This window comes from Hemibagrus wyckioides, linkage group LG22 (genome assembly GCF_019097595.1).
Source record: "Hemibagrus wyckioides isolate EC202008001 linkage group LG22, SWU_Hwy_1.0, whole genome shotgun sequence".
Taxonomy (NCBI): Eukaryota; Metazoa; Chordata; class Actinopteri; order Siluriformes; family Bagridae; genus Hemibagrus; species Hemibagrus wyckioides.
Window position 1 is genome coordinate 5,887,388 of NC_080731.1, and position 17,544 is coordinate 5,904,931.

The 17,544-nt window shown below is 39.7% G+C and overlaps 1 protein-coding gene across 1 annotated transcript; it reads left to right on the forward strand.

The window, feature by feature from the left end:
• The first annotated feature begins 2,543 nt into the window (after window positions 1-2,543).
• On the forward strand, window positions 2,544-15,263 carry arrdc1a (arrestin domain containing 1a). The gene is made up of 8 exons (XM_058374901.1): window positions 2,544-2,745; window positions 8,232-8,342; window positions 9,626-9,676; window positions 11,539-11,693; window positions 12,094-12,276; window positions 12,356-12,532; window positions 12,619-13,165; window positions 14,561-15,263. Exons 1-8 carry the CDS (start codon window positions 2,628-2,630, stop codon window positions 14,599-14,601), a joined length of 1,383 nt encoding a protein of 460 aa, XP_058230884.1. The 5' UTR covers window positions 2,544-2,627; the 3' UTR covers window positions 14,602-15,263.
• The last annotated feature ends 2,281 nt before the right edge of the window (window positions 15,264-17,544 follow it).

The following is a 17,544-nucleotide window of genomic DNA, read 5'->3' on the forward strand; positions in this document are numbered from 1 at the left end:
GATAGATAGATAGATAGATAGATAGATAGATAGATCACCAAAAAGACAGACAGACAGACAGACAGACAGACAGACAGACAGACAGATAGATAGATAGATAGATAGATAGATAGATAGATAGATAGATAGATAGATAGATAGATAGATAGATAGATAGATCAGACAGACAGACAGACAGACAGACAGATAGATAGATAGATAGATAGATAGATAGATAGATAGATAGATAGATAGATAGATAGACAGACAGACAGACAGACAGATAGATCAGACAGACAGACAGACAGACAGACAGACAGACAGACAGATAGATAGATAGATAGATAGATAGATAGACAGACAGACAGACAGACAGACAGACAGACAGACAGACAGACAGATAGATAGATAGATAGATAGATAGATAGATAGATAGATAGATAGATAGATAGATAGATAGATAGATAGATAGATAGATAGATAGATAGATCACCAAAAAGACACACAGACAGACAGACAGACAGACAGATAGATAGATAGATAGATAGATAGATAGATAGATAGATAGATAGATAGATAGATAGATAGATAGATAGATAGACAGACAGACAGACAGACAGACAGATCAGATAGATAGATAGATAGATAGATAGATAGATAGATAGATAGATAGATAGATAGATAGATAGATAGATAGATAGATCACCAAAAAGACAGACAGACAGACAGACAGACAGACAGATAGATAGATAGATAGATAGATAGATAGATAGATAGATAGATAGATAGATAGACAGACAGACAGACAGACAGACAGACAGACAGACAGACAGACAGATCAGATAGATAGATAGATAGATAGATAGATAGATAGATAGATAGATAGATAGATAGATAGATAGATCACCAAAAAGACAGACAGACAGACAGACAGACAGACAGACAGACAGATAGATAGATAGATAGATAGATAGATAGATAGATAGATAGATAGATAGATAGATAGATAGATAGATAGATAGATAGATAGATAGATAGATCACCAAAAAGACAGACAGACAGACAGACAGACAGATAGATAGATAGATAGATAGATAGATAGATAGATAGATAGATAGATAGATAGATAGATAGATAGATAGATAGATCACCAAAAAGACAGACAGACAGACAGACAGACAGATAGATAGATAGATAGATAGATAGATAGATAGATAGATAGATAGATAGATAGATAGATAGATAGATAGATAGATAGACAGACAGACAGACAGACAGACAGACAGACAGACAGATCAGATAGATAGATAGATAGATAGATAGATAGATAGATAGATAGATAGATAGATAGATAGATAGATAGATAGATAGATAGATCACCAAAAAGACAGACAGATAGACAGACAGACAGACAGACAGACAGACAGACAGATAGATAGATAGATAGATAGATAGATAGATAGATAGATAGATAGATAGATAGATAGATAGATCACCAAAAAGACAGACAGATAGACAGACAGACAGACAGACAGACAGATAGATAGATAGATAGATAGATAGATAGATAGATAGATAGATAGATAGATAGATAGATAGATAGATAGATAGATAGATAGATAGACAGACAGATAGATAGATAGATAGATAGATAGATAGATAGATAGATAGATAGATAGATCACCAAAAAGACAGACAAACAGACAGACAGACAGACAGACAGACAGATAGATAGATAGATAGATAGATAGATAGATAGATAGATAGATAGATAGATAGATAGATAGATCACCAAAAAGACAGACAGACAGACAGACAGACAGACAGACAGACAGACAGACAGACAGACAGATAGATAGATAGATAGATAGATAGATAGATAGATAGATAGATAGATAGATAGATAGATAGATAGATAGATCGATCTTATTGATCCCATGAGGGAAATTCTTGTGTTCCAGCAGCTTAGTCAGTAACTTGATACAACACACACACACACACAATATAAGGCTAAGAAGAAAGAGGAAACAGGTGAGTTATTGTCCAGTGTGAATGGTTAGAATGACCTCCTGTTTACTTGAAAACCTTCGAACTTTGTCAAGATATAAATAATACATTTATTTGTCCAGATTTGTTTCGTTCAATGGGTTCATATCTGAACCAAACACATGGACGACATTGTGTTTATCTCAGACAGGACAGTGAGCTATTGTATTTGTTATGGACCCAGAAGTGTATCTAAGTCATGACGTCATGGCGTCAGCAGTCCATCACAGTCATACACTAAAAAATATACACACTAAATATATATAACCCACTGCTGAACTCTTATTGTCTTAAGGCTATATTTCCGAGCTATTTATAAAGATTAGATTCCAGCCTCCAAGCTAACATCCTGACTAGCCGTCTTTGGAGTGCTATAAACTGTTCTCGTGCGCCTCTTGTGGCGCGCGAGCTACCCAGGTGATACTTGTAACGCCCTTCCGGTGTCACGTCACGCTGAGAGTCGAGTGCGCAGGTGGAAAGTTTGTGTGTGTGTGTGTGTGTGTGTGTGTGTGTGTGTGTGTGTGTGTGTGTGTGTGTGTGTGTGTGTGTGTGTGGATCAGTTTCGTTCAGCCACCGAGCGAGGTGGTGGGAAGAAAACAAAGATGGGAAAACTTCAGGAATTCCAGATCACTCTAAACAGCAACAAAGTGGTTTATAGTCCAGGAGAGTCCATTTCCGGTACTGTGAAAATCTCCACCGCTCAGCCGATCCAGTGTAAAGGTAAGATTCTTATTTCTAAGAATTTTTGTCGATCCGATCACATGGGCGGTATTGTGTTTACCCTATACTCTAGTGTACTGTCTAAGCTACATTTCTAGCTGTTAAAGACACGGTTATAAGCTGTTATGACGCTACACAACATTATAGATGGAAGTATTGATGGATAAACTGTATAATAAACCTGTTGCCTGTATCAGGGCCTGAAAATGCCCATAAGGCAGAACACAAACAAAAGGGTCTGTTTATCTAGACTAACTGTCACATATCCTCCTAGTTATTAAAAATTAATCCAGACAGTGTTTTAATAGTTAATAGTGGTTTAGTTACTAGTTATTACCATTTTATATCTTCGAGGACTTGAAGAGAGCAAGTCTTGCAAGTGGCACTGAGAGAGAGAGAGAGAAAACCAACAAAACAGTGCTATGAAACCTTTGTGAAAGTTTGTATTCAATCCTTTTAAGGAAAGTTCCTTTCCTTAAAACCTTGAGCCTGCTCTCGTGTGTTCGTTATCAGTCACTCTGTTGCTTTCGTGGCTCATATATATTCAGAAACCAGTTTGGACGGTTAATTATTCACACCGTAGATTAAACTGAGCCGATTGTCTGCTTTTCAAGTCTCTCTAACACACTGTGTGTGTGTGTGTGTTTGTGTGTTTGTGTGGGTGTGTGTGTGTGTGTGTTTGTGGGTGTGGGTGTTGCTGTGAGCTCTAAAGCAAGATCATATCGCTTATTAAAACTCGCTGTCACTTTGTGATGTCAAGGTCTTTATTGTCCTTTATTTTGTTTGTCACAAAAGAAAAACAACTTTGTTTGCACTCACACTCTGAACCCCCCCCCAAAAAAAAACAAATAAACAAACAAACAAACTTATGTGTCTTTAACACATTTTTGAATCAGAAACCTATATTCTTCTCTCATAAGATTCAGTTTAATCCACTTTATTTATGCATGGCTTTTAACAACAGACATTGTCTCAGAGCAGCCATACAGGAATATAGAAACATAGATTTAGTTTATTATCCATCCCTAATGAGCAAGCTTGAGGCGAAGGTGGCGAGGAAGAACTCCCTGAGATGATATGAGGAGGAAATCTGGAGAGGAAGCCATCCTCAAAGATGTTGGTCATCAAAGTCGTATGTTCTGTTAAGCCCCGCCCTCTTTTTTTGCTCAAATGAGATTATTATTGCTGACATGATCACAGATCTAGTGGTAAAGTAAACACAAGGCTATATGCGTATCACTTTTCGTTCATCTGTAGTGTATAGCAGATCTGTCCAACATTTAACCCCCTCTAACACCAAGCCATTTTTACTAGCACTTGACTTTAAGAGGTCTCGCTCACGCCTAGCGACACTTGTCCGAGACCCTGAAATGACACATCATGCACCACAGCGCTCTAGAATACTCGTTTCTGATTGGTCAGACGTGTGTCGATTCTTCTTTGGGGTGTTTTTTTGAGCACCCGTAGTGCCCAATGACACTTCTGCCCGTTCTAACCCGTTACCGTTTCCATAGCAACAAGCGTTTAGTCGCAGTGAGTTTAAGCTTCAGGAAGCAGAGCATAGCGGCTCCATGCTAGCATGACAGGATGCATATAATTTCTTAAGCATGAAATGACTGTTTATTGCTGCTGTAACAGGAACTAACTCGTTTCATGCGTCTTCCACAACATGAAATCTTACTATAAATGGAAGAAAAGGTGCAACGTGTTGAATTGCTTGCTGTTGTATACTAAGAAAAAAAGAAACGGGAACAAAACACTTGGGTGGTGACAGGAACTCCGCTTTGTGTCAGGAAACATCGCATCTACCACAACGTTGATTAGTTTTCTGATACAGCACACACCCTGTGGTGATTAATTCCGTACTTGCTTCAGTATAAATTCAAGGTCTTTTATTACAAAATCAGAATTTCTGTTAAAACAGGTTAAAGAAAATAAAGGCCAGAAAGGACCCCCCCCCCAAAATGGTCAGTTTTTAAGGTTCTTAAACATGGCAAGACTTTGTTATTAAAGAACAGGCATGGATGTTAATACAGCTAAATGTAGTGGTTATAGTCAATAACGGTTAAATGTCATAACCTTCTCTATTAGTATGAGATTCTTTGCCACAGAACCACAAGTTCTTGTTTGTTGGTTCTCGATGATCAGATTGTTTATCACTCAGCATTTTCTAAAACCGTAGGCAGGAAATATCAATATTGCCCAAGACTCCGAAGTGAAAAGATAGGACACTTCTGTGCAAGAAATGTCTTCATGTCTGCTCATATTTTCTTATTTATTAGAACTATAACGAAGATGTAAACACTCGACTGTAACACAACGGTAGAGTTGCGTGACAAGAAAAATACTGATAATTATTTTAATATCTCTAAAGATATTCATTTTTACTATATATTTAATTTTATTATTTAAAAATATTGTTTTAATAAAGAAAAGTATGTATATGTAACATGAAACAGACAAAAATGTGTTAACAATTTTGAAGATGAAGTAAGCACAATATTTTCAAAGTTTATAATTACATTTTTGTATTAATATTTTGTAGCAAACAGACAGCGAGAGAGAGAGAGAGAGAGAGAGACAGAGGAAGGGAGAGGAAAAGAGAGAGAGAGAGATGTCGAGAAAGTGAGAGAGAGAGAGAGAGAGAGAGAGAGAGAGGAAATGGGGGGAGAGAGAGAAAGAAAGAAAGATGGTGAGAAAGTGAGAGGGGGAGAGAGAGAGACAGGAAGGGAGAGAGATGGAGAGAGGGGGAGAGACAGAAAGAGAGACAGAGAAAGAGAGAAAGATGGTGAGAAAGTGAGGGGGGGGAGAGAGAAAGATGGCGAGAAAGTGAGAGAAGGGGAGAGAGAGAGGGAGAGAGAGGAAGAGAGAAAGAGGGAGAGACAGAGGAAGGGAGAGGAAAAGAGAGAGAGAGATGTCGAGAAAGTGAGAGAGAGAGGAAATGGGGGGAGAGAGAGAAAGATGGTGAGAAAGTGAGAGAGGGGGAGAGAGAGAGACAGGAAGGGAGAGAGATGGAGAGAGAGAGGGACAGACAGAAAGAGAGACAGAGAGAGAGAAAGATGGTGAGAAAGTGGGGGGGGGAGAGAAAGATGGCGAGAAAGTGAGAGAAGGGGAGAGAGAGAGAGAGAGAGAGAAAGATGGCGAGAAAGTGAGAGGGGGGAGGGAGAGGGAAGGAGAGAGAGACAGAGAGAGAGAAAGATGGTGAGAAAGTGAGAGGGTGGAGAGAGGGGGAGAGAGGGAGAGGGAAAGAGAGAGGCAGAGACAGAAAGAGAGACAGAGGAGAGAAAGATGGCGAGAAAGTGGGGGGGGGCAGAGAGAGGGAGAGGGAGAAAGAAATTAGAGAACACTTGAAGATTAATTAAGCACAAGTTTATAATGACATTTTTGTAATAAATATATATTTTTATATAAATAAATAAATCACAGAATCTGAACAGTGCGATAATTTCTCACAAATAAATCAGTGAGCTCCAGTTCATGCAATAAAATGTGTATGGTCTTCTGCAGTGACAAAGGAAGTGTTGATTTCACTCACCCTCAAAAATAAACACCAGAACCATGTGTTGATGACCACAGAGGCGTAGTGCAGTGTGTATAGGCCGAGAAGACCAGCCAGTGACCCACAACGCTGCCCGTTGTCTCTTTATCCCACAAACTGCCCTGGAATAAACGGCGTCTCTATTGTTATATGGAAATACAGAGTCTGGCTTCCCTATGCTTTTCAGAGGTACATTATAAGGGAAATTGTGTCCAGGACATCCTTTTGGTCATGATGGTCATGTGACATTCAGCCTGAGCGTTATCTGTGTTATTGTGAAGCGAAACCGGCTGAAGCTGACGCTGGAGCAGGAACTGGTTGGTTGGCATTCCTGTTGTGACAGAAGAGCTAAATATTAAAGCAGCAAGGTCAGTGTTACAGCCTTTGGTCATAATAAATAAACACACAGTGTTAAAAACAGTGTGTACTGGGAAGTAGCACACGGATTCATAAATATGTACAGGTCACACAAACAACTATTCTGGACATTCTAAACCAAGTTCTTTAGAAAACATCACGGGCTGATGCGGTCAAAAATGTTTGACAGAGGCTGTGGGAGTGTGAGGACTTTTCAAAACACACGTCCCACACGTAAGCTTTACCTTGTAACATGCTGTTTAATGATAAGCATTCGTCTGGAAACCTGTTTGTAAATCAAGGATATTTATACACCGATCAGGCATAACATTATGACCACCGCCTAATATTGTGATGGTCCACCTTTTGCTGTTGCTGCCAAAACAGCCCTGACCCGTCCTGCACTGTGTATTCTGACCCCTTTCTATCAGAACCAGCATTAACCTTTTCAGCAATTTGATCAACAGTAGCTGGCCTTTTGGATCGGATCACACGGGCCAGCCTTCTCTCCCCACGTACATCAGTGAGCCTTAGCCGTCCATGACCCTGTCTCCGGTTCACCACTGTTCCTTCCTTGGACCACTTTTGATAGATACTGACCACTGCAGACCGGGAACACCCCACAAGAGCTGCAGTTTTGGAGATGCTCTGATCCAGTGGTCTAGCCATCACAATTTGGCCCTTCATCAAACTCGCTCAAATCCTTACGCTTTCCCATTTTTCCTGCTTCTAACACATCAACTTTGAGGACAAAATGTTCACTTGCTGCCTAATATATCCCACCCACTAACAGGTCCCATGATGAGATCATCAGTGTCATTCACTTCACCTGAGTGTTCATAATGTTATGCCTGATCAATGTAGATAACGAACTGATGAGGTTTATGAACATTGATTCATGCCTTTATACATCTCCAGTAAGCACTTTATCCTCTCTGGAACACTGGAGTCAGGGAAAGGAACCCCAGTCCATGACAGGGCATCATATACACATTCACACACTTATTCACACATAGACACCAGTGAGAGTAAGGCGCTAGTGTGATTGAGATGTGGGTGGAAACCAGAGAACCCACAGGAAACCTGAATGGTGAGAATGGGGAGAGGGAGAGAGAGAAAAAGAGAGAGAGAGAGAGAGAGGGAGGGAGGGAGAGAGAAAGATGGAGAAGGAGAGACAGAAAGAGAGAGAGAGAGGGAGGGAGAGAGAGAAAGTAAGACAGAGAGAGGGAGAGAGAAAGAGGGAGAAGGAGAGACAGGAAGAGAGGGAGAAAGAGAAAGGGAGAGAGAGAGATGGATGCTCAAGGGATGATAGTTGAAGCAGATGAAGTCATCGTATTTGTTGTTGTTTTTGATGACATCACTGGAGGACTGTTTGCTGTAATGCACTCTGTCCCAACTCCCTTAACCCCAGGGTCATGTGATGACATCCCTCTACACCACCACCAGGCCTTATCCCTCCAGCCATTACAGTTCTATACACATCAAGGGTGTGGAACTCTGTGTGGTGTTTGATTACAAGTGATATCAGATTGTGAAACAGTCCAATACGATCATTCAGTTATTCTTTATTGATTTGATTTGATTTTTTCAGCAATCAAGGTGAACTGCCACGGGTCATGTGGCGTGACCAACAAAGTGAACGACACGGACTGGCTCGAGGAGGAGCAGTACTTCAACAGCTCTCTCTCTGTAGCTGATAAAGGTAACATTTATAAAATATTCCCTCCCTCTCTCTCTATCACACACGCTCCTCTCTTTTTATTCACGCTCCATGGACAGAGCTTCAGGTTGTAAAGAGGATCAGGATCTTTTCAGGCAAAAAATTATTTTTGTGCTGCTTTGAAAACTAAAACTGATTTCATTTGGATGAATTGGCTTTTGTGGCTCGTCTCAGCTGTGTGCCAGGAAATCATATAAGAGGAAAGACACAGAGTTGCCAGAATTCCTTCACAATTTTTATTATTTGTTAGAAATGTATTTTATCTTTTATTTATTTATTTATTTATTTATTTATTTATTTATTTATTTATTTATTTATTTATTATAAATTAATTTAAAATAATTTTATTTATTTTTTAAAATATTATTTATTTATTTATTTTTTCATTTTATTCTATCTTGTCTATTTTATTTCCATATTTATTTATCTTCCATCATTCTTTCTATTCTTTCTGTTTCAGTTATTATTTTATTCTTTGTGTTTTATATTTTATTTCTCTTACTTGTCGGGTTGTGTTTTCATTCGACGTTCTTCCTATTCTATATTTGTGTATTATTTTTCTTTTTTTGTTTATCCTCAATACGCTTATATCCTAATTTTATTTCTCAATTTGTGTTTTTTCCCCCAGAATTATTTTCCACTATTATTTTTATTTTTTATATTATTTTTTTATTTTTATTCTCGGTATTTTTACATTTATTTTTTTGTTATATTTTTTTGTATTTATATATCGTTCTTTATTCTTGCTATACTTTCTGTTTTAGTTATTATTATACTGTGTGTGTGTGTGTGTGTGTATGTGTGTGTGTGTGTTATATTTTACTTTCCTTGCTTGTGGATTGTGTTTTCATTCTGCGTTCTTCTTATGTAATATTTGCCTGTGTGTTTTTCCTAGAATTTCTTTCCACTAGAATTTCACTTTACAGTTTACTCAGTATTAATGTTAGTGTTTTTTCAAGTTTACCATCATCATCATGTCATGTTGTAACATATGCTAGCTATTTTTATCCTCCATGTTCAGCCCCTCAGCTCTAGCTTCATGTAAAACTAAACTCTGCCTTCCTTTAGCATTACGTCATAAGGTAGCTAGAGGAAAGAAAGAAGGAAGAATTCAAACATCCGGCCCAATACATTTACTTCAGCCAGAATGTCTGTGAAACATTCAAGCTGGAACACACTGGTCATCATCATGTCCTGTGTTTATAACTTCAACATCATCTTGCACTCAGTTGTGGCATCTGATGTGTGTGTGTTTCATTTCCCAGGCACTTTGAAACAGGGTGAACATATTTTCCCCTTCAAGTTTCTCATACCAGGTAAGACTGTACAACACACACACACACACACACACACCTGTTACTCTACATTCTTACACACTGACACACCTGACCTGCTGTGTTTATTTATCGTAGCAACAGCGGCTCACTGAACACCGACGAGGCATGGCGTTAATGCTCTTTAATATTTCCTTTAACCCGTTAAAGTTCTGTCTTTCTATTCGGTCACTGGTCTAGTAGTGTATTATGTGCAAACTCACTCTAAATGCGTCCAGATTTTCCTCTAAAAAGATAACAAACCTCGAACCCGGAACTATCTTCTGAGTGAGTCGGTGTTAGTCCAGTAAATAAACAACACACGTCTCTCAGGTGTGTCCGTGCGTGTAGGAATGTCGAGAAATTTGTTTGTTATCTTCTGAACAACTTTACGATGCTGACAGACATCATATTTGGCCGACATTCCTCCTAATACTCCTTCACCGTTTAACTGTAGTTTCTTATGTAGTTTCTTCAATAGCGACGCTAACTCTAAAGGTGTTGCATTCTTTATTAATGAGAACTGGGTTTTTGTTCCTCTAGACGGGCCAGTACGACACGACAATAAACCCGAACCCGGAAATATCCTCATGCTTGCCGAGTATCTGTTTCTAATTCTGTCCCGTAACGCTAATCATGAGCGTGGAAGGTGAAATAATGATCACTGAGCACAGGCAGGAAATTAAAGCTCGATGCTCCCAAAGCTGGATCTTTGGATGAGTCCGGTTTGTAGGAAAACATCCTTCTAGTGAAAAAATACCAAGACTTGAAATTGGTGGATTTTACTAAACATTTAATAATTCTAACCTTTCCATTTTAAGAACTTGTTTTTGCTCTTTTGCTGTGAACAGAATCACCTGGTTCCTTTACATATTTCCTCAACTTTGAAGTGGCACAAAAGAGGAAGTTGGTTGAGGTGACGCAAGGATAGTTCCTGTCACTGCCGGGGCTGCTTGTGCCACGTTGTTTAGAAACGGAAGTCGGTTATATCGAATAAATCTGTTTGATATCTGTGCGAGAAGCTCACGAACATGGCAAAGCGATTCGACTCACCTGCTTCTGATTCAGTCGGTGTAATGGACACACGGCACTTTATTAATGATTTATTACTTTGAACAAAGTCTTGATGCTATCAAAAAACTGATTTAGGGCCATAAACTGGAGCAAACATCCAAATTGCAATGCTGTCATTTCTCCTGCTTTCTGGATTGACGTGGTCGAGCGTGATCATTTCTCGTTAGTGAAAAAATGGACACCATTACAGTCAGCTTTGCTGTAGAAACTCCATAATAAACCATAACTGCATGTAATGTTTCAGTATCATTGCTGGCATTTGGCACACGGCCTTATCCACTTACATTTTATCTCATTTTGTACAATTGAGCAATTGAGGGTTAAAGGGCCTTGGTCAAGGACCTAGCAGTGTGGTGGATCTGGGGTTCAAACTCACAACCTTAACCACTGAGCCACCACATGCCCCCAAACATCGGTGTGAACTCCAACAAGGAGTATTAGGAGGAATGATGGCCAAATATGATGTCTGTCAGCATCGGAAATCTGTTAACGAACAGATTTCTTGACATTCCTACATGCAAAGACACATCTGAGCCCTGTTTATTTAGTAACAGCGGATCACTGAACACTGACAAAGCATGGCGCTAATGATCTTTACTATTTCCTTTAACCCTTTCCACAATGGCATTTCACTGTATTTACAGGTCAAAAAAGGTGAAAAATCATGGCTATAACAAAGACAGTGGTCACACTGACACACAATATTGTGCTTCCTAAGAAATTCTGAAGTATCATGTCTGTCCTTTTTTGTTTTAATAATGTGAATATCTCTCGTTTTTTCCCTTCCCCAGCCATAGCTCCAACGTCATACGAAGGACCGTACGGAAAGATCATGTACAAAATCCGAGCGTTTATCGACACGCCTCGCTTCTCAAAAGACTACAAGACCGAGAAGCCTTTCTACATGCTGAACAACGTCAACCTGAACGACGTGCCCGAGATCTACGTGAGTGTGTGAGCTTTCACTTTAGTGTGCACTATCTAGTGCACTCGCTGGGGATTGTAACTCGTTTGGTTTCGCAAGTAACTAATCATTAAGGATCAGACAGGTACAGACACATGAGACCACATTACACCAGTTCTCATGATCTTACGTTACATTATACTGCACTGGTTTCCAGTCACTTTTTTTCAGTTCTAGTGCAAGCACTGAATGGATTAGCACTTGCTTGGTGTTTGTTCCAAAAGAGTGTGTGTGTGTGTTGGTTCATAATGGTTAATATTTAAGTATTATTAATGTTGTTGTTGCTTACTTCTTATTATTAATCCTTTTAATGTCTTTTTCATTTCCTTGTGATGCATTTAGTAACGCTTAATAACGCTTCTCATTATCGTTCATTTCACAGGAGCCAAACTCTTCAACTATAACTAAGAATTTCTCATACATGCTGGTGAAGAACGGGACGGTCGTCCTGGTGGCTAAAACGGACCAACGTGGATACACTGAAGGTCAGATCATTAAAGTGTCCACAGAGATCGACAACCAATCGGGGAAGAACACGGGCCATGTCGTGGCAGGCTTAATTCAGGTAATGATTTACTACTGAACTAGTTTCGGTGTTCTTCTCCTGGAAGCTGTATCACGGTTCTCTGCTCCTGTCCTGTCAGAGAGTGACGTATCACACGAAGAAACCGACACATGAAGTGAGAACGATCGCGGAGGTGGAGGGAGCCGGAGTCAAGGCAGGCAAACGGGCCGAGTGGAAAGAGCAGATCATCGTTCCTCCTCTTCCACAGTCGTCTCTGGCTGGATGTAACCTCATCGAGGTCAATTATTTCATTCAGGTGAGTGTAACAGTGCTGCATCACTCCACCATTTTGAACTTTGTTTTTTAATAATTATTTAATTTTAAAAAATTTCTTGTCCCAAGGTGTCTTTGAAATACCCGGAAATGTTACTGACACTGCCAATTCATATCGGGAACGTCGCGGTCGATCCGAGTCTCCGTCCTCCTCCTCCTCCTAAAGTCTCAAAGACCCCCAAGACGGCTCCCACCCCTGCACCACGGACTACCCCGGCGTCTCCTACATCACTCAACGTCCCTGCAGCCACTCCTCCTCCGTCCGCCTCCCCCAGCCTGCCTCCTCGCCCCGCCCCCCGGCCCCGACCTCGCAGCATGTGCGTGACTCCGAGCGCGCCCCCGGCCGAGCCGGACATGATGGGAGCTGGGGATCGTCAGAGCGAAGAGATTCCTACGAAGATCCACTCTCAGCATCAAGGCCCCATGTCCCCCAGCGCCTTTAGCTACGCTCCGGGACTCGTGTTCCCGCAGAATAACATCAACCCCTCAGCGCCTCACTTCTCTCTCTCCACCGGGGCCACCATCCCCTTCTTCAGTGAAGGAAACGGCCCACCGGTGCCTACTACCTGCTCCTTTATCCTGCCTCCAGATTACAGAAGCTCAGCAAACCCACACGGTGAGGCCTAGAAGCTGCTGCATAAAATGCAAAAGTTAGAACAGAATAAAGAAAACCGTGACATATGGAAATCGTGTATATACATGTACAATGATTTATATAATTTACAGATTTTTTAATAAAAAATAATCAAATAACAAGGATGCTTCATTTTAGAGTATTGTCTTTTGCTGACATGTATCACAGTTAGGACAGTGTGACAGGAATCGTGATATTTGCAGGATTTCTACAACAAAATTTTGATTCCATAGTTTGTTATAGTTATAGTCCTGTGAATAGAATTATGGGATTTCCTTCAGAAACTACTTTAATACTTTTTCCAGATTAAGTTAGTTGTGCTTCCCTGCCCATAAACTGCTGCTGGCACTGTGATGATAAATAAATTGGTGTCTGTGACATCAGTAGTTAGTCAGTTGTTAATCAGAAATTAGTCAGTAGTTAATCAGTAGTTAGTCAGGGGTTAGCAAGTAATTAGGCAGTAGTTAATTGGTGGTTAGTCAGTAGTTGATCAGTAATTAATTAGTAGTTAGTAATTAGTCAGTAGTCAAGCAGTAATTATTCAGTATTTAGTCAGTAGTTAAGCAGTAATTATTCAGTAGTTAAGCAGTAATCAGGCAGTAGTTAATCAGTAACTAGTCAGTAATTTGTCAGTAGTTAAGCGGTAATTATTCAGTAGTTAGTCAGTAATCAGGCAGTAGTTAAGCAGTAGTTAGTCTGTAGTTAGTCAGTAGTTGAGCAGTAATTAGTCAGCAGTTAAACAGTAATCAGGCAGTAGTTAAGCAGTAGTTAAGCAGTAGTTAGTCTGTAGTTAGTCAGTAGTTGAGCAGTAGTTAGTCAGTAGTTAAACAGTAATCAGGCAGTAGTTAAGCAGTAGTTAGTCTGTAGTTAGTCGGTAGTTAAGCAGTAATCAGGCAGTAGTTAATCAGTGGCTAGGCAGTAATTAGTCAGTAGTTTAGCAGTAATTATTTAGTAGTTAAGCAGTAATTAGTGAGTAGTTAGTCAGTAGTTAGTCAGTAGTTGAGCAGTAATTAGTCAGTAGTTAGTCAGTAGGTAATCTCAATGCACTGTATTAACTTTTCATTTCAAGCTGTAGTGTGAAACTTTGCTAAAACATTATAATATTTAAATTATTGATAAACAATTCTTTATTCCTAGGAACAAATGTATGAAAGTTGTCATCTTGTGTAAAGCATTTTGCAAAGGACCTTCATATGATTTCTCTCGGCGCAAAAACATAAAATATAGTTTCAAATTTTCAACATTCACATAATGTACTTTACTCCCAAATACATGAATCTGAAAATGCTGTGGTTTTATATGTAATGTGTTTAGCTGTGTTTATGATGCATGGGTATTTTATTGTGTTGTAGTAACACAATCACTTTTCTTTTTCAGAGCCTCCACCATCTTACGAAGAAAGCTTCCTCACCACGTAAACACCACATTCTGCTCTGTACTGAACAACAGCTGATGACTCACTTTGGGACTGATGTCCTTTCATAACCACACTTACTGCACTTTTCGGACATCGTAGTCCCTCTGGAAGTCCGTGATCAGAGCAAACAATGGAACAGTGGAAGATTTTTATTTTTTTTATTTTATTTTTTTTTGTGAAGCATGCAGTGACATCTCAATTCCGACTTTCTTCAACTCTGAATATTTTTTATTCTTCGTTATTTTTGTTCTTGTTCATGGGAGACATTGCGTTCATTCATATTCATTACATAGATTTGTTCATAGCCCAGTGGGGGGAAAAAAACGTTTGTGTTTTATAATAAATAATAATTGCTGCTATTGGCAAATAAATATAAATGTGATTTTTAAAATAAAATTTCACTTCTTACAGGCAATATTTACAGAAAATGTGCCTTGTCAATGGTTCCTGTTTCATTTTAAACAGTTTTACTAATACAATAAACGTTTCTAGGAAATAAAGGAAGCTATTTTTATTTGCTTTTCATTTCCTTTCTCTTTTTTTTGCTTTGAAGATATTCATGAAATGTAAACACTATTTTTGCCATTCCTTTAAATTCAACCAAACAATACTTTGATTTCAGTACCACATGCAATAAAATGTAACACTACGTTTTAATAAAACTGTTTTGTATGCCACCTTTGTTGCTTCGTCTTGAACACCATTATAATAACGTACTGATTTATTTATTAAAATCATTCCATTCCATTCCATTGTCTGTACCGCTTATCCGATCTATCATAGGGTCACGGGGAGCCTCAGGTGTCATCAAGGCAGGATACACCCTGGATGGAGTGCCAACCCATCGCAGGGCACACACACACACACACTCATTCACACACACAATCACACACTACGGGCAATTTAGAGACTCCAATCAGCCTAGAAGCATGTCTTTGGACTGTGGGAGGAAACCGGAGGAAACCCACCAAGCACGGGGAGAACATGCAAACTCCACACACACAAACACAAAAGGTTGGATGAGATGATGAGACGTTGATGAGAGAGGTCCGAGTAGAACAGTCTGAATGGTTTGAGCTGACAGGAAGGCCGCTGTAACCACTGACTGAGTGTGAAAAAAGCATCTTGGAAGGCAGAGAGACGCAATGGCCAAACATCACCTTTACAACATCTTCAGCTGCCCAGTTTCGAATCTCATGCATGCAGGACATCGATAAGTTCCTGAACAAGTTCATGAAAGTACACTCCGATTCAGTTATTAATGCACTACGTAGATATACAGTGACTGAATTTGCTTTGCAGTTTGTCGTCTTGACCTTCTGCTCTGTCCCCCAGCTCGAATATATGCAGCCTGAAGTGCTTTATGATTTAGAATTCAATTAGAGAGTTAATAAAAGCCCTATCATAGAACAGTTAAATAATAAATCTGGACCACTGCTGATCAGAGGCATGGACTATTTTCAGCAGTAACACTGACACGGTACGAGTGAATCAAGCCCAACAGTGTTTACGAGGGGGTTTTTTTTGTTTTTTTTAACACCTCGGTATCAGTGTTTGGATGAGAAATCTCTAGTAAAGAGATCTCTAGTGTTTTTTAATAGCTGACACTGAGGCAAGGAAAGCTAGAGGACGATTAATACACGCTGCATGGAAAAAAGATTAGCGGTAGTATCTCTAGTAGGAGTGTAGTATGTTTAGGTTCTATTTAAAAAACCTGGCACCATTGCTGTGTCTCATTGCTGTACTGGAACACTTACTCAGATCTCCTCAGGTTCGAGAGGTGCTGAAAGATTGTTCTGATGCTCAGGGTTAACTGAGGCTGACAAATTCTGTGTATATGTATACTGCAGTAGATGGTCTGAGGTTCTTATAATGTTCAAGCTGAAAGTGCTTGTCTGATTTATTGTACAGTGCTGTCTGAGGTGATTGTGCCTTATCTAATTTTGCACAACTGAGCATTAAGGGTCTTTATCAGGGGCCCAGTAGTGGCAGCTTGGTGGACTACGGATTTGAACTTCTGATCACTAAGGTACCACATACCCAGAGCATCCTTTCAACACACTTAGTACTGTTTGACTTCTAGTATACAGTAGCATCCATCCATCCATAGTTGCTAACCCATTGCAGGGTACAAACTCACACCAACTTCTACACTACAGACAATTTAGAGCCCAGTCAATCAGAGTGCATGTGTTTGGACCTGGGGAGGAAATCAGCATACCCAGAGGAATCTCTTGAAGCAATGATGAGTGCAGTGGTAGCTCAAGTGATAAAGTGGGTCAAGATAGGGGTTCAAGCCCTAGCACTGCCAAGCTGCCACTGTTGGGCCAGTGCACGAGGTCCCCAACCCACCCTGCTCCAGCGGTGCCGTATCATGGCTGACTCTCAACCCTTCAAGGATGGGATATGTGAAGAAAGAATTTCACTGTGCAGTAATGTATATGTGACAAATAAAGACTTAAGCAGGGGGAGAATGTGAACATGTATAATCTGTGCACACAGGTGGGACTCGAACCCCCAACTCTGGAGGTGCGGTAAACACGCAAATAACTAATATTGTACTTGAGAACATTATGATTTATGAACATGATTCATATCTGGTGGCACACTGACGAAGATGGGTATCCTTGTGAATGTGGTTCCTCTAACATTCCTTAGAGTCATGTCATCTCATAGTGGTTTTTTCCCCCTTTGCATTCTTTCATTTCCATTCATTTTATACATTTAAGTCAGCCATCTACACCTTTGGAAACAGAAATAATTAGCTTTTCATTCTTGCAATATGTCATTTCGTTCATTTTTATTTTTCTCTGTGCTTCTCATGAAGATGCTTGTTAATGAGTATGGCCTGTTGTTTTCCAGAAACAAGGTGGACAACTCTTTATTTCTACTTCCCATTAGGAATTTCATTGCATATAAAGAATACTTTGTGCTTTTATAACAT

Excerpts from the sequence above, each read along its gene's own strand:
- arrdc1a (XM_058374901.1), top strand. The coding sequence starts at position 2,628 with ATGGGAAAACTTCAGGAATTCCAGATCACTCTAAACAGCAACAAAGTG. Across the intron at positions 12,277-12,355 it reads TCGTGGCAGGCTTAATTCAG|AGAGTGACGTATCACACGAA; the intron begins GTAATGATTTAC and ends CTGTCCTGTCAG. Across the intron at positions 12,533-12,618 it reads AGGTCAATTATTTCATTCAG|GTGTCTTTGAAATACCCGGA; the intron begins GTGAGTGTAACA and ends TCTTGTCCCAAG.